At 42.3% G+C, this 21950-nt stretch overlaps 1 protein-coding gene across 9 annotated transcripts in view; it reads right to left on the bottom strand.

Moving 5' to 3' along the window:
• Nucleotides 1–21950, bottom strand: part of EVL (Enah/Vasp-like) — a 142072-nt gene that overhangs the window by 65146 nt on the left and 54976 nt on the right. For 7 of the 9 annotated variants that reach the window (XM_086895076.1, XM_086895069.1, XM_086895070.1 and 4 more), the window contains exon 2: nucleotides 4204–4372. In XM_086895076.1, coding sequence (XP_086751202.1) covers nucleotides 4204–4372 — 169 coding nt within the window. Of the gene's footprint in view, nucleotides 1–4203; nucleotides 4373–11692; nucleotides 11872–21950 lie in introns of those variants that run through there. The other 2 variants (XM_086895073.1, XM_086895075.1) reach the window with 2 other exon arrangements.

Below are 21950 nucleotides of genomic sequence, written 5' to 3'. Positions count from 1 at the left end.
CAGCAGCTTGGGCTGCCACTGCTCAGGCTCATCTCTCAGGGAGCAGCCAAGACTGCTAAAACAGCAAGGATATAAAAACTGCTACAGCTGAGAACACACTCTTTACTTCTGTAGGCAGGCCCAGACCTGATGAACTTCTAATAAATTACAACAGTGATTAATTGGTTCTTTATTTTCAAAAACTTTAGTTAGCTTATATCTCAAGAATCCCATCCCTGTTTCAGTTTTGGATTGGGTTCACACATAAAATGTCTCACGTTCCCCAAGGCCCTGTTTCTGCATTCACTTCTCAGCCACGTGAACAGACCAGCCCCTCAGGAGGTGTGATTCACTTTTGAGCTGCACCCTCCTCCCTGCCTGTTTATTCAGCATGTGTCTTTGAGATCATGCTGAACTGACATCACTGTCAGTCATTAAAGTCCTAATTTTAAACCTCAGTTTGATGAGGACTCTGGAATGGGGAGCTACTGCTTCTTGGCTTTGTGAACTCTTTGCATGGTGACTGAAGCTCACACATGTCACCTTTACAACAGGCTAGGTGACAACAACAGCTGGCAAGTTGCAACAAGGGTGTAAAAACGGCAGCTGTTGGCTTCAAGAATCACAGAATCATAGAATGTTAAGGTTGGAAAAGACCTCAATGAACATCGAGTCCAACATGAAACATTTCAGCAAGGAAACATCAAATCTCATGACACTAAGCGATTGTGGCACTGATCTGGCCTTAGCTTCAAACCAGTTCTGGTCTCTGTGGCGACTTCAAAGCTTCCAGACTACACTTGTGGTATTCTGAAGGCTCAGGCCAGCATGAGCCTGTGCAAGGCTGTGCTTTGTGCAGAGCACAAAGGGGAGTTCGGGTACCGCTTGTCTGTAACGCAGCGCCGCCGCCACACGCGGCGAGCACCTTGCCCGGTGTCCTGGGGTGACTTTATGATACTGGCATCCCCAATTGCCTGCTTTATGTTATATATTAAGTTCTGCACCTTTAGGACTGGCTCTGAGAGCAAAAAAGGGAGAAGAAGAAGCGTGTAGTTCGTGTTGAAAGAAAACATCTCTCCCCCACATCCCGCTCCTGGACTGTGGTGTCTGCAGAACAGACAGCGGGACAGAGCTTCTCTTTGGCTTTTCTGGACCTTTTTCTTCTTTTTTTTCCTGGATCTGTGCAAACCTGCTTTGGACTAAAAAACACCCAGACAAACCCCAGGAGCTGTGGCCCACTGGGGCCTGGGCCTCGGCACTATCCAGAGACGGAGGGACTGATAAGAACCTGAGTGAGCTGAGCTACACCACATGAAAAGGACTTTTCTTCCTGGATTTGTCATCCCATCAAACAGTGAGAGGTTTTATTGTTTAATATTATTCAATTTCTGTTAAATAAACAACTTTTTCCACTTCTCTCCAAAGAATTTTTTTTCCCCGGACCAGTTGAAGGGAGGGGTCATTAGAATTTTTTCCCTGGGGAAACCCCCATTTGGAGTTTTTCTCCCAAATTTGCCCTAAACTAGGACACCCAGACACACAGAGGGAACGAGACCTGGGGGCCACTTCCTGGGGGAAGAATGATGCTCCAGTACTGTACAAACCACAGTTGTCTCTGGTGAACTTTTCAGACACTGTCAGCTAGAGAAGGAGATAAGGCGATAAGGAGATAAGGTAAGCAGAACAAGAATACAGTGTCATAAGCTGCAGCACATGCACCATAAAAGGGATAGAAATAAAGGCAGCTAGACACAGACAAGACAAGGAGTCTGCAGAAGAAGATATGTGGAAAATGAAAAAGAAGATGAAAATTAAAGAGAGATATTATTAGAGGTGTAATATAAACCAATGAAATCAAAAGGGAAATAAAGTCAGACAGGGATGAAGCCACGAAGATTACTCTAGTCTGTGCCTTGACAAATTGTATGTAAGAAAACTTTAAATTGTTCCTCCATGTTATTGTCATATTACATATTTTAAACTAGTTTCTCAACTCTTCAAAAATCTATGTCGCTTCATTAGCTTCATCATTTGCCAAATCACATTTTATCTGAAGATTGGTCCTTTTCAGATAAATATGTCTTTTCTGGAAAATCAACAGCTTTACTAAAGCCTCAGTTTCAGTGAGACTTAACAGAATCTGAGAGCAACCATGTAATGGCTTGACCAGAGAATTATTTTAACTGAAATTCATTTTTATTCTCTTTAAATGCAAATACTTAGCAAGCCTAGCAAGCTGATGATTCCATGTGAGACTCATATAAAATATATTAAATTCTGAATATTGAGACTTTCAGAGTGTTCCTTTGAATACTGCTATGATACACTGTCTTGATTTTATTCATAATACTGGATTTTTGCAATTATATTTAAGGGGAACACTTTGTTTCAGGCAGTTTTAGGCAGCTAAGGTAAGTGACTATACTTTCTGTTTTTTTGAAAGAAGATTTTTAGTCCTTTAACTCTGAATAAATATATTCTTCTACCTGTTTCCTTCTGAACTGAGATGATTTTTAGATATCATGTAACATCTTCATAAGTTGGAACATTTGCAAGCAGATTAAATATTACAGTTAATGCAAAGCATGTTCAAAGTGCAGCTTAAGATTTGACTTTTTAATATGAACTACTCTTTAAACTGCATACTCTGATAAGACAGACCTCTGCTACTTTGTCTCCCTTACATATATACATATTGACTTCATGACTTCTGCTTCTTTTACACCAGCTATTCAGTCCTATCTTAGATTGCAGTCACATGAAAATCATTTTCATTCACCTGCTGGCTATGTAAAATAAAGAACTAGCATGGCCTGCGACAAAGCAGTACTAGCTTTCATAACTGACTAAGAAGACACTGTGTTTAGTTTATTTTTGAAAATATTTTCTATTTCTGAATGGAACTGCTTTCCTATATTGCCTTTGCTCTACAGAGAAGGATAAAAGCCGTTGCAAAATTTTTGGCAGATGTTTCACAAGTGCACTGCGAGGACTTGAAAACCAGAGTGTTCAAAACCTGCCTATTTTTGTTTTGCTTTACCTTTTTCAGAATGATGACTCTGTATATGCACAGTGTAACAAAAGTCATTACCACCTCCAGTAAGCAACCTGAGTAACTTTTCCAGTTGGCCCACAGCATCTTTACAGCTGTCAGCTGAGGATCATCAGCATTTCCACAAGCAGATCAGACCATGCAACATTTGTGGCAGCTGAGAGAGGTGGTGGTACCCTGGCTGCCGCTCTCTGGGTTGGCCTGACCTGGCTCAGCTTGGCTGGATTTGCCCTGCCCCTGCCAATCTGACCCCAGCAGCAGTGCTCCCCTCACCTTCCCAGGAGGCAACACCACTCCTGAGCCAACAGGCAACCACTGGCCCACTGTCCTGATCCTTGTGCCACACAGAGGGCTCCAGGTGGGCACCAGAGGTGGGCAGGCTGGGCTGCCACTGCCATCCAGCCTCGTGACAGCACACGGGTGGAGCCCTCAACTCTGAAATTCCTGCTCGAAAACACAGGCACTCCACCACTTCTCCACTCAAGCAAACTCTTGTTTGGGGTCTCATTGTGACACTCAGTGAGGGAGCTCTGATGGCATGTGCTGCCCAGCACACCACAAACCAGGCTGCCAGAGCCATGCCGTGGCAGCCCTGGGCAGAGCATCGTGCTTTGGTGGCCAACGGGGGTCTGATCCCAGTTCTGATAATATAAATCCCATATTATTCCTTTAATACCCAAGGAGGTCCTAAAAATTAGTATGCTGTAAGTCAGATCACAGTGTGCACCTAGGATTTTAATGTGAATTACAAGGAACTAATTGCTTATCACAGCAATGTAACAACCACACTTCATGGGACAGCGGTGCAGAACAATTGATTTTTATTTCTATTTTTAATTTCGTACTAAAAACAAAAAGTAATTTGGGGGGAGCTGAGAGCAAAACCTGCAGAGTGAATAAGACTCATTTCACAAGAAAAAGTTGCAAAGGGTAAGGGGAGGAATAACTTTTAAATCTCTTTGGCATCTACCAAATGTTCTTTTTTGAAATAAGCAATAATAATTTATGATACATTGTGTGTGAAAAAAAATTATAGAAAACCTGAATCACTGGAGTATAAACAGACTAGTAGGCACCATGCAGAGAGCAGGAAATGTTGCATTAGGTATAGAACTGAGGTTACCAAATGAGATCAAAGGTTAATTCACAGGAAACTTGATATTGTTACTCACTTGTTGATCCTGCAGTTTAACTCCAACTACCCTGAAGGTGTTTGTGGCCGTGTTGTGGTATATATTGATTCTGCTGAATCCCTGCTGTCCAGGTTTGATTGGCACCCATTTCTTACTGGTATCGTCATAGACCATAACTGAAGCTCGGGCTTGGCAAATACTCTGTTCACTGGGGAGAAAAACAAAAACATCAGGAAAGAAAACAGTGAATTTGCTGCTTATTGCTTATTACTTAAAATGTCTAAAGGAAAAAAAATAAAACTATCAGTAGTACTTGCAACATATGTTTTATAAGAGATCTGCTAATCCTTTGAATGCGATCTGTTAAATTAAAGCTGACATGTTATGTGTTCAGAGACTTAAAAAACCTCCTGTATGCTGCTGTTTTGAGGCAATAATCTATTTTATATAAAACATTAAGCCCTGAGAAATAACTTGCATCACATAAACATTACAAAAACTGTCCAACAGTATGAATGCTCTATTTATTTTATGTATCCATTGGCAACCGACACCTTTTGCATTTGCATGAAAACCTACCAATATTTTATAGCTTGCTGACGAAACAAACGTGACACCCACAGCTGAGTTATACATTTAAACTGGAAGCAAGCAGACCTTGAACCAAAAGCCATGTTAGGTAAACTGAAGAAATCAATTAAGTTAATCCAGCTGACGCCTAATACCCAGACCCACTGACGCACTTGAAAGTCCCAGAATACACGGTGCAAAACACACAGGAATGCTTTTTCCTTCGTCCTAGCAGCTAAGGAAGTGGGGAAGGGGAATCCACTAATGTGGATGCATGCCAGCTTTAAAGTACATAACCACTATTTTGTATAGTGTAAATAACTGTTTTTCTACTTCAGAGTCACAGAAATTCCTTAATACATCACCTCTTGTTTATTAGTCATATCCTGACTAATATACATATAGAGAATCATAATAAAACACACCCTTCAAGGGCAATAAATGCCACTGGCAAATGCTGTGACATGTCAATACAGGTCAGAATTTCAGTTCCACTCTCCTGACTTCCCAGACACTTTTCTTAGAGGAAATACAAGTTGAAGAAAAAAATGAATCCTGCAAATTTTGGAGATTTGAGGTCTTTAAATGTAGCAGGGATTTTTCAACAAGCAAATAGGGCACCTTATGGTGCATTTATGATTCAGTTAGTTCATCTAAATTAAACTCTTGAGATCTGTGTCCTGCAAAAACTTTAGGTTCATGACTGTCCTGTTAACTTTAGCCCTATGTATAGGTAAATATACCTCCCTTCCACAGCCCAAGACATATTAAATAATTTTCAACAATGCAATAGCAAGTGGTTAATCCGCTTTGCACACAAATCCTTTTCCTCCCTGTTTGGGTTTCCCCCCCGAGCACGCACACACACACACACACACACACACACAAATAAAGAAGCTTCTGGGTAATGCTAAACCATGTTGCTGCACTACAACTGTGCCAAATTACAAATTGTAAATTCTCACAACTGCTGTACACCCAAACCTGCCTGACCCCATCGCTGTCACTGTTTTAATGAAAGGGAGCACGTTACTTCAATTATGAAGAGGATCTGGGTTGCTACAGCAGCAATATCTTTTCTGATTTGCGAGTCTCAAAAAAGATTTCCAAGGCAGATGTATCCCCCGTGGTACACTAAAGCCCACTGACTCTGGCTTGTTTTGTCAATCACTTTGCACAGCCTCCAGGTAGCCCACAGACCTCCTCCAGGCTGTGGGTAAGAGCCTGGAAAGTCCTCACAGCATTTATAGAGGGAGCAATTATGCCAGCAGATATCTCTATAAAGAACAAGGTAGGAAAATCCAGAGTAAATTGTATTTTTATTATGTATCATAGAAACAGCTAAATTCTGCTACCAGAGCAATATATTCAGATCAGAAGGACTAACCATTATTTTATTTATATTGTTCAGAATTCATGAAGTCCAGCTCATCCACCAGTTGCTATTGCTTTGTGAGATACCTGGAGAACAGCTGTGCCTTTGCTGATGTACTTACCCAGCAAACACCTCTCCCTCCTGTTTTTTAAGGTAAGCTAATGTCTTGTGGCAGCTCCTCCATATCTGACACGAGCAGCTGAGGGATTTGAGCTCCTTCCAGCCTGCCTAATCCTCCAACTGCTGCAAGAGCTGCAGCCTGGCAGCAGTGGCAGCATTGCCTGCATCCTCCAGACCTGCTGGGGGACACTCAGTCTGCCTTGGGTGCACAGACAGAATGGGACAGAAACATACCAGCAAAACAGCAGGTTTGCCTTTGTCATATGGAAATGGAAAGGCTAAAAATGATCCCCAGTGCAGTCTCATAGATGGATGGTGCCTTTGCTACCAGGTGTCTTGTGTCACCTCCAGCTCCAGGGGTGGGGGGAGCATCAGGTGCCCAGGGCACAGCAACCACTGTCAACTCACTGAGCATCCACTGCCCAGTGAGCTGGGGGCTCCAGGAAAACGTTCCTGGGAGAGTCACACTCAGCCAGTGCGACACCACATCCTTCTCCTCAAGCCTTGCCAAGCACTACATGTCCTGCTGTACACTAAAGTAAGCAAGAGCACTTCACTGTCTCCATTTCAGATGAATTCTGGAATCCACTATTACCACGAGCTGCTAAATTAGTCAAAATTAATTAAATTATCCTTACTTACAACAAGGAGACTACACCTAACCATCCAGACATGAGGGCCATAACACAGCATTACTCACAATGCCATACCCAGATTCCAGTAGATAGGGAAACTTTGCCTTCAGACTTTGCTGCCACCAAAACTGGCAGCAAACGACCTGCTACTGTCCTGTGGCTGAAACACAGACTCCAGGAGCAGTGTTTGATGCACGACAACCAATTGTTACTGTGACAGAAAGCAACAACACATCAAGCTGGATCCCTGCTCCCCTGCAGTCAATGGAAGTTTTTTATCATTCATTTAAATGGAAACAGGATTGAGCCTGTTATCTGGCCTCCAGTGAAATAACAGACAGGAACATAAAACAGCACACGAGGGGAATCCTTTCCTGCAAAGCACTTCATCAATCTTTCAACATCCAAAATGCCTCCAGGGACCCATTGCTAGCTTGCTGTCTCACCCTAAATGGAGGTGTAACTCTTTATCCTGAAGACTTTCTACTCTTCCTATGCATAAAAGGCACAACTGTCCCACTGCTGCTTTAAGAGGCTTCTCTGAAAACAGCCCAGAAAATGTTCACGTTATAAAGCTCACTGAGAATCTCTGTGTTACTCTCTGTACATTACTTTAAACACAGTCCAAGCACCAGTGGTTTCACAAAGGTCCAGCAAAATTACAGAATTACACAGAAATTACTGTGGAAGTTGGTAGTGGAGGAACCATGGAAAGAGAAAAGTCCTCATGCTTCACTCTGCTTGGCTCAGTGAGTTATCCAAATATATGAGTAAAAAGCTCAGGCTGGAACCACAAAAGAATAAACAGGAATAAACAGGAAAAAGAGAGCAAACCATAATGTTTGGAGGAGAGTCTGGCTCTGAAGGGTCTCTAAGGCTTTTCCCTCTCGTTCCAGACTGGGGAAAAGTCGAGTGGCCAAGCTGCACTGTGCTCCTTCACTGACCTGTTTTCTCTACTTACACAGTTATCCTCTTATGAATAAAACTTTTGCAGAGCTTGGTACTGAGTGACTGAGCCACCTCTGACCAGCAGCCCCGTGCAGAGCCTGCCATGGCACAGGGTTATCCCAGTCCTACCCTGGACCCCCTGTCCAGCACCAAACCTCCCAGGGGTCACACCTCTGGGGCAATGGGAAAGCTTTAAAATGCTTTCTCTCGCAGCCAGGACAAGGTCACACAGCTTTTGGCTTTTTGTGAGCAAATCATGCTCACAAAAGGTGTGACAAATATGCACAACCATCTAACTTTGGGACCAAACATCCAATTCTCTGGGCTTTACTCCAGCATGCCAGGTGGACCTGGACACTTCCACTATCCTTCATGTTTGCACACACAACTGTGTCCTTGGGACAGACATTCCCTTAGCATAAACTCTGAAAGCTCCCTGATAAGAAATCAAGATCTCATGCTTTGAACCTATTATGGATTGACCTTCAAAGATGCTCTTTTCTGGTATTCATAGTAAAGACAAACAGCTGTTTATACAAACATTTACCTTATTTTTCATTTCCAGCTCCCATACATCCCCCCCTCAGTATTTGTATTATTAATAATTAGAACTTATTTTAGACTGATCTAATCACTATTATTGGTGTGAGAAATAGTTGATATTACTTAGCCCCAGGCTTGCCTTACTTGAGAACGAAATCTCAGCCCAGAGAATGTGAGAGATAACGCACAAGTCATTTATTTAGCACATCTTACTCTACTTGTCCACTGAGTCTGCTACAGGAAATCACACTTGTGTGGTTAAATGTGACATGCAAGAAATTGCTGATGCTGATTTAAGAAGCTGACAGAATACTCTCAATGTCAGCTTAAACAGCTAATGTAAGTCCAAAATCCTGTATACAGAGATGTGTGATCTGTACAGTACAGATCTGTGTTAACCTCAGAATTAGCAAGCTACAAGTCATGTTCCTGCAGCACTTTAAAGTCTACTTCAAGCACTAATATACTAATTTCCTAAACATTTTAATAGTTTTCACTTTAATAAATATAATGACTGGGATGCAGGGGAAGTGTTTCAGTAGCAACCTGAAACAATGGACATTTCTCTCTGACACTGGATTTAGAGAACAAAAAGCCTGAGAGACCCTCTGAACACAAGACAGTCAGGTGATTTGGGCTTACATAGAGACCACAGCTGAGATCTGAGCTCATTGCAAATCAAGCTGCTGTAGTGCAGTGGTTCTCCAGCCTTCCCACCAGAGATTCACCACCAGCTCTGCCCATGACCCCACTTCTCCTTGGGAGCCTCATTTCTCCAGCACAATGTCAGTCGTACTTGTGACTCCTTCTGGGACCCCCTGTTTCAAAGCCCACTTCCCTCTACAACCAAAGTTGCAGCACAGCCGGTGTCACCATCGTTCACCTTTGTCCCAGAGCCCTGAAGAACTTCCTCAAGCAATGCAGCAAGACCTCATGGTGAAAATACAGCATTTAGCCACTTGATCACACCAAAGGCAGCCCCAGGGGGGTTTTATATCCAGAAAGGTGCTTTTAATCCTCAGTGACATGCAGATGCTTGACTATTTTATAGCAGATATTTAAGCAGTAAAAGTCACACTCTATTACAAAATATATTTGAACAGCAGAAGTCACACTCTCATATATAATAATGACTGCTTCCAGTTGTTTTCTGAGCTCTATTTCCTGGCATTCCCTGAAAAACCAACCCATGGACCCAGTGGTCAGAAGCTGTCAATTTGCACTCTCTCCTGGTTGCCTGCCTGTGCAGAGAGACCTACCCAACAGTGTTGCCCTTGCTCCAGTCAGCCTGAAGTGAAGCTCAGTTCCCAGAGAAACTGCTATTTTTTGGTCTCCTGCTCAGGCTTGCACACTCACATTGCAGATCTTTTGTCTGCACTGCCAGCAGGAGATGAGCCTTTTGCACTGAGCAATGGCCATCACCCTTCTCCACTGTTAAACTCTAAACAGTTCAATAATCAATAGTTATATATAGTTCAATATTAAATAGTTACAAGAAAAGAGTAAAAATATGAAGCCTCCCTCATAAGCAGCTCTCAGAAGGACTGACGCTGTTAAATAAAGTCATGACACACCTGCAAGACAAATACATATTTTACAGAGCAGGAAATGGAAATACTGGTACTTACAGTGCTATCAAGAGTAAGATGAACACCAGTTCACCTCCATAAGGAACAATATCCAAAAGTTACTGTTAGAAATAAGACATTAATTTTGAACTCTCCCTTACTACATTGGCATACCCAGTGGGAACTGCCTTGTCCAGTATCTGCTGCAGATACCCACAGCAGACATATCAACTGGACACCAGAGAAGAGACAGAGATGAGGCACCCAGGTTGCACACTGAGCCAGGACTTTGGCAGATGAGTTGCTAAATTTGGGAACACGCACACAATCCTGACATGACCTTCTGTCACCTCTCAATGCTCTTGAGCATGGGAAAAGTGAGTATAAATACAAAAAAATTACACAGTATGCAAAACACCACTGCAGCATAACAGATATTTCACCTGGGTCTGATTGTCAGTCCCAAACAGCTCAGTCCTCAGCACTGCCAGGTCTGTGGAGAGCCCTGACCTCTCCGTGCCCACCACGGCACTTAAACAGCACATCTGCCAATCAGTGGAGATTTGGGGCCAGCAGAGAGGCCACAGATTGATGCCCTTGTAAGCCAGCACATCTGCTTAGTTTATGTTGCTGAGATTTTTAAACCATGCAGTGTTGTTAATTTTAACCCATCCCTCTTCTGGTAGGTTTTGCAAACCGAAGCATAAGAATTCAAATGACTCTAAGGGGAACTCCAGTTATCAGCATCTCAACTCAGCATGTGGAGAATTGTTTAAAGAGATCTGCTTTGCAAAAGGCCCTTCACTGAGGAAGTGGTGTGATTAAGGGAAGTGCCATTGCTGCTGGGCATTGCTGCCAGACCATGCTCCAGGAAACTTTTCCTTCCAAGATCCAACAACTCACTGCTAATGGAGTCTCCTAATGGAGGAACTTCACTGCTCCATTAGTGCTTTGAATCATGAAAAATTTCTTTCTGTGTGGTGTGGTTCACTTTCAGATTTTATATACCACCTTGAAGACACACTTTGGGAATTCCTAAATGTAAATACCAAGTAAATGCTTAGAAGTTCCTAAAAATGAGTCAAGTAAATGGCCTGGAGAAACACCAGGAACTCAATTAGACAAAAACAGTAGAAAAGCAACTCGACTGGATTAGGTTGCTATTAATATAAACTAGTTCCCTTCCCCCTTAAATTACAGAAATAAAAACAAGAAGTACCTAATCGTGTAATATATGAATTATGCAAAACCCAAAACTAAACTGTCAAATGAAAATACATGACTGAGGTCTCTCACTCATGGGCCAACCATATCTGTGTTTCAGGAGAACAATTCCTTAAATAAAGGCTTTGAAAGATCATAATCATAACTAATGACCAGGAAAGGCAGACTCGTAAGTGAATAGAGGAAATCAACATAAAGATCTTTCATGAAAGCTGGCATTACTTTGCCTTGGTTTCCCTTCAATCCCAGAAGAAATGTAAATAAACCTGTGACAATTCCCTTTGAGCTGATGGAGGCAGATCAGGAATGAAGAAACGCTCGCTTCATCAAGTCAGCTTCTCCCCCACTGCCAGGGGATGCATATTAATATAGCATTGCCATGAAAGCTTAATTACCATTTTATACAGTTATAAATTATCCTACCAGGCCATAACCAAAACACAAACCTTCTGTGTTTATCACAATACGTGTTCCCCTTCACATCCAGCCACATTAATTCTGGTCAACAAACTCCCTGCCAACAGGCACAATCCCCAGATACTTACGTGCCTGCCATGGAGGAGGACCTGGTCAGGCAATCCCACAGAGGTACACGCTCAAAGCCAGCACGTGTGCTCAAATCCAAATAGTCTATTTCACCTGAGCAGAAGACAAATTTGGCAGGGAGACAAGCCAAGAGTCCCTATGAAAGCTTATAACCAAAACAGGAAAGGGAAGCGCTATTGAGAGAGCAGGAGAGCAGGAAGTAACACTTATACAGCAGGGGCGGGGAAGGGACTTTAAAGAAGAAATGTATTATTTCTTATAGCTGCTTTACTCAGCAGAAGTAGAAACAAGATAAAGATTTAGATGTGCCGTTGTTGCCTCATTGGAGGAATGGATATTTTCTCGAGGCACAGGTTCACTGTCCAAGAAAAAGCAAAAACAAATAAAGCTCAGACTCAGAAAAAAAAAATATTGCTGTTATCCATTTATGGCACAGGTGTTTACACAGCGCAGAACAAAACCCAGGGGCCCCAGTGGTACCAAGGGCCCTGCACCACCTGGCAGCCAACCTGGCATCCTGCTGAGCTCCAGCCCCAGCCCAAAACTCTAACTGGCACGGCACAGTGCAAATTTTACCTCTCTCACCTACTTAGATGCCTTCTGCACATCTGTCCAACTTGACCTGGAGCAGAGGACACGGGGTACAGACACAAGGTAACTTCCCAAAGCACCCCACAAACTGCAGAGCTTCTCATCTCTTGAGGAACTGCTGGAAACACCGTCAGAAGCCATTATTTGACCATGGAGGCACACAGACTTTCTCTGGGAGGCAGCACCAGAGGCTCTGAAGTCTCCACTAATGAGAGCAAAACCTGCAGAGCTCTTTGGAGACCTCAGGAGATCACACGATTCCTGACGTCCTTGCAGTGCTTTCAGAGTGCAACACACATTTAAAAACCTTAGATCCCTGTTCAATATAGCAAAAAGAGAGATGTGTAAGAAATAGGCTGAATTTGGCAAGGCACACCAGCTACACAAACCCTTCAGCGCAGTTTCAGCTGTGGAGCAAGGGCTGCAAATGCCACTCCACCTAAGCAGGGGAGCGGAGAGCTTTTCACCCTCACTATTTTTCCTGTTGAGAGATTACTTTCATGGTCCAACTGAAAGACCTACAGAAACTGCTGCTGAAATGGCACCTAGTGAAAACATGGGTGTCAAAATCTGGCTGCTCTCGCAGTTGGTAGCACATCGCCTGCTCAGCTGCTCCTTCCGGTTCCTCTGCAGAAAATCTCTGTATGACTGAAGTGTTTCAGTTTTCTAATGGGGGGAGTTTAAAAGCCAACAATAATGAAAGTTCTCACTGACATTTAAGCACAGCTTTTTCTGTAGTGCCTTTTTTTATCGGTTTTTTTTTTTCATTTTTTCTGTTTAATGAAGAATTTTATTATCACTTTCCTGACATCACATCTTTCTGCTTTGAGATCTGTGTGGATGTTGGGCACTACCTTGTTTCATTCAAAAAAATCCTGCTTTTCATGAACTTAATTTAAAATTCAACATTATTTGGGGTCAGTTCCTCTGCATAGCTCACACACTGCTTAGACTATAATTGTAGTGTTAGTGAAAGCAGTACTTTACTGAATGTATTAGAAAAGGACTTTACCTGAAAAATGCATCTCCAAGTAAGTATGGACACAAATCACTAATGGCTCTGATCAGCCATACTGGCTCCACTGTTCTAGGCAGAAGGGTACAGGAAGATGGACTAAGCAAAGATCTGAGGAGCCCTTTTATTTCTCTGATGTCATGTGTCTGAGATGGATATTGGTCACTGATTTGGGGGGAAGGGGACAGCACTTATGAGATAGAATAGTTTCCCTGTTAAACCAAACAGATATTATTCTCCTTACATGCAAATATCATCTGCAATAATATCAGCTAGAAAACCCTAAAGATTTGGTTCTCCTGAACAAACACCTTTGATCACACCTGGAAACCCCAGCCTCCCCACTCCTGCTAGCACCATGCATGCTGAAAGCACAGCAAAGAGCAGGTCACTACTGATACATCCAATGTCACCCCAGGAAATAGTGACAGTGAGCAGGACAAAGCCCAGGGCTGCCTTTCCATGCCCCTGTCATAAGCCAAATTAATTTCATTAAGCACCACAGCATACATTCCAGCAGAAGTGCCTCTAATCACCTCTCTGCATTGCTAAAATGCCTCCATGGCCCTGGACTAGAAAGGGAGCACTTAGAAGGACACAGCACTCTGTGACAAATGACACATAAGACCGAGTAGCTGACTTCTATCCAGTCCTCACAAAGAACCATATGCTGGATAAACAGATTATTTCAGTCATGTGTTGAGATCTGTGTGAGCAGATCAGGATTCCTAAACACAGAAGCGAGGCTTTAGTTGCAATTAAATGAATATTCCCATAGGTTTCCAAGGAGCATGTCTGCTGGCCATATACTCAGCTTTCATGTTCCAAAGACTCTCAAGTCTTGTATTTGCTTTCTTTTGGAGAGTTTTATTGCCAGATGAATGGTGATTTGCATAAGACAATAATGTTACATATTTTCAATCCTTAGAGCTATAGGCTGAGCCAGAAAGGTGAGTGCCTCAGCCTCAAAATGACTCATCTCCAAACACAAAACCCAGGCTATTTTTAAGAATGAAATGAAGCACTGTAGAATGTGTTGCTTATACTATTTAAAAAATAAGAATCACAATCATAATATAAAACTGCACCCACCTAAGAGTTATTTGAAGGTAGATATGATTAAAATATTTTTTTTCTTAATAAGCATGTTTCAGACCTTCCGAATAACTATTTATACTTCTGTATCTGTTGGGTTTCATTCTGTGTTATCCTCAAAAGGCATCATGTTATATTGCACAAATTTCAAAATTTGCATATGGCAAGTCTTTCATTTAATGACTTTGTGATTAAGAAATCTGGAAGTTCCCACTGAAATGGTACACTTAAATTTCATAAACTACAAGACAGTTTCATGAATATATGCACAAATGATATGCAACAGCATATAAAATATGCAGTTATATATTCAGATTTGTAAATCTAATTTCACAGCTGTTAATAGTCCTTGAATGTAAGACATTTCCTCATACACTGAGATTTGCAACTGTTAAACATGCTGATGAGGCAAAAAAAATTCCTTGTCCTCAGAAAGTTTAACCCTGTATGTTAACGTATGCTCTTGCTCTCCCAAATCTCTTTATTTTCCATGCTCCCCACTCATTTGAAAAGAGCAAGAGAGAAAGCAGAATAAAATATACTTATTTACTATTAGAAGAGTTAAAAATGCGCAGTGAGGTGAGGTGCCAGCCGCCACTTCGACAACAAAATAATTGATCCTGCACTGAGCATATTTTACAATTTAGTCTTTTTGGGGATATAAATTTAGGATGCAATTCCATCACTGCTGAGGCCCAAGGAAGTCTTTCCCTGGACTTAAAGAGGAACTAGGTTTAGCCCTTTGTATAGATCCATTCAGGTAGTGATAAATAAACATACAGCAGGAAAAGAAATCTTTTAAAGGCCATGAGTTCTGCAGGATTTGGGAAGCCCTATTTTTTCCTTCTGGGAAGCCTCTGGCTCTCAAGTCATGCAGTGCCCTTTGCTAAGATGATTTCATCTCAGCCTCACTCCGCAGAGGGAACAGCCAGGACTCACCTGCTTCCAAGGGGATGTTTTGGCTGATGCAAACAGCTTAGGTATTGCCTTAAGGAAATAACTGTATTGCAAAGAATTAACTCCATGGCTGCCTTCAATTTTCCTCTCTATAAACTGTGATGAGCAGTGGGCAGCAAGCCCAGACCCCACGGTAAGCAGCATGGAACAAGTTATAGACCATATGGAGAGAAATAAACTGCCACTTCATACACAGGGTATCTATAATGCTTTTTTGCTTGAGTCAGCTAATTGCACATCCGCAAATCAGCACATTTATAACAAATGGAGCATTATGATATCATGGGGAATCTATTTAATATGATCAAAGTCTGCCAGGAAAAGTTCCTCTGAAATGATGAAAGTACTTAAGAGTCCTGAGTGCCGGGGACATTTTGCAGTCCTTATTAAACAAACATTTCCACATTGTTTCATGGCAGCTGGTGGTACCAAGGGCTGTATCTTCTAAGGCTCCGTGTCAGCAGTCTTACTGCAGCCACCAGCATGGGCATCTCCCTGCTGAAAGCAGAAGGCACCTCTGTACCTATAGCTAGCACCAGCCACACCACCCACACCTGCTCCAGCAGCAAAGAGCAGTGACTGTTCCCACCTCAGCTGAGCCATACCATCTCCTTTCTTCCCCAGAAGCTGGGATTTACAGTGTTGCAAACCCTCTTCTGTACTTCAGATTTTAAGGGGGGGTACTTAGCTTTTCAACATAACCTTTTTTTATGTTAAAGCTTGGCAATGCCCTTGATCTAAAGAACCATTAGACATGCTCTGAGTGTAAATATAAACTTACTTGAGGTATCAGCTGAAAAACATTCTCATATTTATGTCATCAAGCATATGCTATCCCCCAACATTGCTCCACAGCTGATGTATTTTCACCTTCAGCTTGCATTTTTCCTTAAACTTTAGTAAACATGATGAGTGGTTTTAGCAGCTGTAGGCAGCGGTCCTTTCAACTGCCTACATTACATTTTTTGTAGCTCTTGATTTATGGGGTGGTCAATGTAAATTCCTGGGGTTTGTATTTGAAACAAGAAATACCAAATTCACAGTAGTCCCGAAGGAAGACTAGGAGCTTTTCACTCAAAACCAGCACTGCCTCAGTTCTGGTACCTACCTCAGCTATTTAATGCTACCCACTGTTAAGAAATGCAATTCAAGCATCATGTTTTACTGAAAAGATAAGTTATCTTGTATCATGAGACACCTCCATCCCATCTTGTGGGCACCATAAGCCTGTGGAAGGGTTTCTGTCACAAGACTTTCAGAGGCACACGGGTGGGTGGGGTACAGCCCAGCAGATGTGAAAACAAGGAGAGGTTTTCTAATGTAAGGGATGCTGGAGTAAAGAGAAGGCATGTAAACACAGCTTAGGAGACTGGAGGGGAACCAGCTGACCAAAAACCCATCAGAAATCACACATGACTATTTTTATCACTTGCAGTTCTCTAAAGGCATGTGCCTGTCTGATGTTCAGGTCATATCATATTTGATATTCATAGGGAAAGAGCTTTTCAAGACAGCAACTCCATCTCTAAAAGTAAGGGATGTGCAGGCTCCAGAAGGCTAGGTTGACACCAAGATGAAGAAAGACTGGCCTTGTTTCTGATATTTACATTTCTTGGAATAGGACAGCTTGGAAATAACAGCTGACTTATAGGCACAGGGACACTTCACCTTGCAGAAGGATCCCTGAATGTGGAATGGGTGCAGTCAAAAGTTTCTCCTGTCAACTCACCACACCTTTCACTGCCATGTAACACAACGTGGTGCACACATGCAGGGAAGCTCTCTCCTGTAACAACTGTAAAGCATCCATATTCTTTCCACATTTTTTCATGTCTTCCAATAATCCCTTAGAGCATTTAACAGGACACTGAGGTCGTTTTGCATTAATCAATACTTGCTTTATCCTTACTGAAGTTGGTGGTAAAATTCCTATTAGCAATTAGCCATTCCAGCTGCAGCAGAAACTTATCTTTTATATCATCTGTGTCATCAGTCAGGCAGTAGAACAAGGTAAATTTTACTAGTGTGTTGAAGCCCTGTCTTAAATCCAGTGTTTGTAATGATGGACAATGAATGTGGCCCCGATATTTGCAGATACACTTTAGCTGGGAAGAATAACAAATCATTACTGGGCCCAAACAACAAGCTGCACAACTGAGTCATAGTGTTGATTTGGATTAAGTATCTTCCTTCTGATAAAAAGTGAGCATTGCAGATCTGACTGTTTGTAGTGTTCCATCATGGAAAAGGTGAAACTCTCTTCAAGTTGGGCATAAAAAGACACCAGATGCTAATAAACTCTTCTAAAAAATCTGTATTATTTGTGGCAATCAGTGTGGGAGGATGCCTCCTAAATTTCACAAAAGTAATTTTCAGATTATTTTAGTAAAAATAAACCAAAGGACACCAGATTGAATCCCTCTCCATCCATTTGGTGTGATAAACCATCCTCTGTCAAACTAGGCTGACACTTCTGAATCCCCTGGTCAGCTACTGGGATGGTGGTAGAGAGAAGGAAGAGGATGGGCAGACAGAGGTGAAGCAACTGCTTAAACCTTAATTTCTTAGGAGAGCAAACTAAAGACAGGTTGGTAGGGAGGGTCTCCCAAAGAATCGCTGCTCAGCTCCACTGATACCCTCACCAGATTGTCCATCTGATGACACCAAACCCTCCACAATGGCATGCACAGCTCCTTTCAAAATCAGCATCAGACTTACAGACTTTTTCCAAAAGTACAACTTTCCAGTTGTCTGGCATTTTTTTCACTGTCTAAAACACGTAGGGGTTTTGTCAGCACTTCAGACTTGTCAAAAGGTAGCCCTTCCATCCAAAGTTTAACATAAACATTTAGTCCTTGAGCCATTAGACGGAGTGGGAATGTTCAACAGCCTCTGTCTGTGTCAACACATGCTTTTCATAACAATGCCCTGGGTTTATTATAACAGAACTGAAATCTTTAAAACTGTCTTTTTGCATTGCTGATACAATGTTTTTGGGAAAAAATAAAAAGAGAAATTAAAATCACTCACAAGTCAACAAATTACAGAAAGGACACCAGAGAAAGGACACAGAGAATGGGGAAAGTTTCAGTAGTAACTCAGCTCCCCTCTTCTTTTAATGGCTTTCTGAACCTTCTACAGCTCCACCATCTCCCAGGAACACAAATTCAAGACTCAGGTAAGGTCATGGAGGATTTCTAGGGAGTAAGGTAACACCTGCAGTGCATCTTCCATTGAGCCAATGTGAAGGCAGCCCAGCCCCAACAGTAATGCTAACAACTACAGCCAAGTGGGATCAAAAGGCAAATCCCTCTTTCAAGTGCATCAAACATTATTTTCAGCCCCAACAAGAATATAGAAAGCAGCATTCAAAGCCATATTATGATTAAATTGTTAATTAAAAAAACCCAAAACAACACAAGAGTTTTGAAAGATTTAATAAATTGCCATAGCTTTGGTTGTCTTGCCCTACATCATACCCTGGCTTCTCCCTAGGCCACGAAGGGCTTATCAAAATCAAAACTGATACAGAACCTTTCAGTCAGTTCACAGCAAGATCCCTCACAGTGAACTTTATAACTGGTGTGTCATCAGCTGAGCAATGTTGCAGTGTTATTTGGTCTGCTGAAAACAACTCCCCAAAGCACAAACAGAACAGAAACCAGGCAAAGCTCCCAATTGTCTCTTGGGCTGTACTCAGTTTGGGCAGTTGCAGCTTAGTGGATAAAGCACTGACCTCTGAGAGCCCCAGTCAAATCCAGCTCATGTTCCCATGAAGGGCACTGGAACTGGGTTAGGGAGCATAAGCTTTAAAGAAGCATTTTCCTTAGAACTGACTGCACTTTTTGCCATGAACCTTTCTTCCTCAATATTTCTACCTTTGCTACCTGTCTCATCTCTTTCTGCTTGGGCTAACTGGCTTCTAACACCAAGACCATGGTCCTAATTCACTTGGTAATACAACCACAGCTGGAAATCAGACCACGGATTCAGGGAACACTCCCCTGAAATACATGATAAGTGAAAACAGAACTTCCCTTCCTCACTCTGATGGTATGGTGACCTACACAGGGAATGGTTTCCAGCTCCCAGCTTGGTGTTACATAGCTAGTGGGCTCTGCATCATTTGCCTGGTTTTCTATCCCTCTACATAGCTTTTCTGGATAGAGGTGTTTTGCTCTTTAGTACTTGTCCCACCTGCTCCAGAATTAGAGAAAAGGGAAACTAGAATAAAGCAAGAGCTATGAACTGGTGTGCCAGCATAGCCAGATGCCTCATTCTTCTCAGTCTTTCACTTCCACTGCCAATTAGAGTTAGGTTCACACCATTTTAAAACTGAGAATAAGAATAAAACATGCTGATAAAGAGGTTTTCTATATCTTGCTTTCTCTGCAGGCTCTCTTGGTCTGTGCCATGCCTGAGGCACTGAGCACACTGTTGCCATGCTCAGTGCCCAGCTCTGATCAGAGTCTCAAGGCACTGCAGTTTTTAATAGAACCCCTCCAGAAAATAGGCAGAATACTTTTGACTGAGTAGCATGCACATCCACACTCACCACATGGCTCCGGGACCCAACACTCCCTGCTGCATCAGTACCACACTTGCTTTGTTAGCAGGTGCTGGGCCAACTAAAAAGCCTCTGGATGAGCATAAGGTTCAGAAAAGACAGGGGCTTGTTGCAAATTCCATATTACTGCTGTGATTCTATTGTATTGTATTGTATTGTATTGTATTGTATTGTATTGTATTGTATTGTATTCTATTGTATTCTATTGTATTCTATTCTATTCTATTCTATTCTGTTCTGTTCTATTCTATTCTATTCTATTCTCACCCATTCAAGATGGTTTTGGGGTTTTCAAACTTAGCATCACCACAGGGTGATCTCAAGAGATGCCATAAAGGAGACTCATGCTTTAACTGTGTCTGTGTTTGTCTTAGGCCACAGACATCATGCAAGAGGGAGCTCAGTGGATGGAGCCCCTTTGCCCTGGGCAGCAGAAACCATGAGCAGAGCTCTGCCCATGGCTGGAAGCAGGGTGGTCCCTTCCTTGCCACAGCAGCACTTGTAGGTCCAAAGAGGGGAGGCAGACCATGGTTTTACCAGGAGCAATTAATAACAGCCTCTTGATTTAGTTGGTTGCATAAACATACAAACAAACAAAGGAAAAGGGAGTGTGATGCAAACCCCTGGAGGTCTCTGCTGGAATGGAAACTTTCTGAAACCAGAGATGAAGGCAGAGTCCCTCTGAACAGCCATGACACCAAAGAGGCAGGAAGAGGAGGGCTGGCTGAATGACTGGGAGAGAATAAGAGGGGCTTTGTAGACTTAGATTTTTCTTCCCTTTTTCATCTGTACACTTTATAAACACTTGCAATTCTATCATTCACTTCAGTTGTTACAAATAAGTACCTTCCCTTACATTTTGACATAACCCAGCTTGAGACAAGGTTAGTTTCCAGGTGCCACACTAATATTACAGTGCTCCTCAAGCTAAATTACGACTCTGTTTATAACTGTGAAGCTTTAATGAGCACCCAGCTCATTATAATAAAGCATAACACAGCGTGCAGTGAAGTGTGCCTTCAGAGACACTGCGCGGAGCTGTGCGAGAGCCAGCACTGCAGGGTGAGGAGAGAGAGCAGTGCTCCCTGCTGAGCAGGGTTACCAGCAAATACCAGGGTACAGCAGCATGGCTAACACTGTGTTTCAGTGTGAAACCTGAGATTTCCAAAACAGCAAGGCTCCCCAGCTCATTCCTAAAGCTACTGGCCAACTTGGTAGCCATCCATGACCCTCTCTGTTCAGAGGAACAGAGAGCATCAGTTTGACCAAGGGCCAGGACAGCCCTCAGGAATTGTGCCAAGCCATTAGGAGCCAAACTATTATGCAAACTAAGAAACTTATATTTATGTATGATCTCCATATTAAACTTGTTTTATGCACACACAACTGTCAAAACTATTTCATGCTTTTCATCTGCAATGCAATGGTGCACATATAGGAACACTCTTATTCTGCAGAAGGAAAGAGGAAATAGTGTGCCTGAGTCTTTCATTTTATATTCAACACAAAGTCGAAAACCTAATTGAAAATCATTAATTCAGAGGTCTGTGCTGCAGTAATGAAAACAAATTAAGCCCAAGTCCGTTATTTGAGTTTCATTTGGTTTTCAGCAATAAGACTGAGATTTCTAAATATATGTTAGGTAACACTCTAAAATCCAACAGAGACTTGGCACCTGGTATCTTGTATCTGAGCTTCATCTTAGGAGCAGTGTTTGTGTTGGATGTGTGTTGGATGGTTTAATTCCAGCCTACTGAAGAACAGCCTTCAGGTCATAGATCTGCTGCAGCTAATTTGGCAGAAGCAGCTCTGTCTCTTCAGAGAAGGGCAACATAAATCTGCAAATACAGCTTCTGTCTGGGGTAATGAACAGCTTTAATTTTCTGCAGAATGACAGTCACTGAGCAAATGTAAAAAAACCCAGACCAAACCAAGAAAAAACCCTAAGAAGCCATGGTAGTAAAGCACATATCCTTCAACACACGGAAAATCTCCAGAGCTTCAACTCCCCTGAGATGTCAGTGCTGCGCTG

This window comes from Cyanistes caeruleus, chromosome 6 (assembly GCF_971803275.1).
Source record: "Cyanistes caeruleus chromosome 6, bCyaCae1.hap1.1, whole genome shotgun sequence".
NCBI classification, from domain to species: Eukaryota; Metazoa; Chordata; class Aves; order Passeriformes; family Paridae; genus Cyanistes; species Cyanistes caeruleus.
Note: the sequence above shows the minus strand (reverse complement) of the source record. Positions and strands in the feature narration are given on the sequence as shown.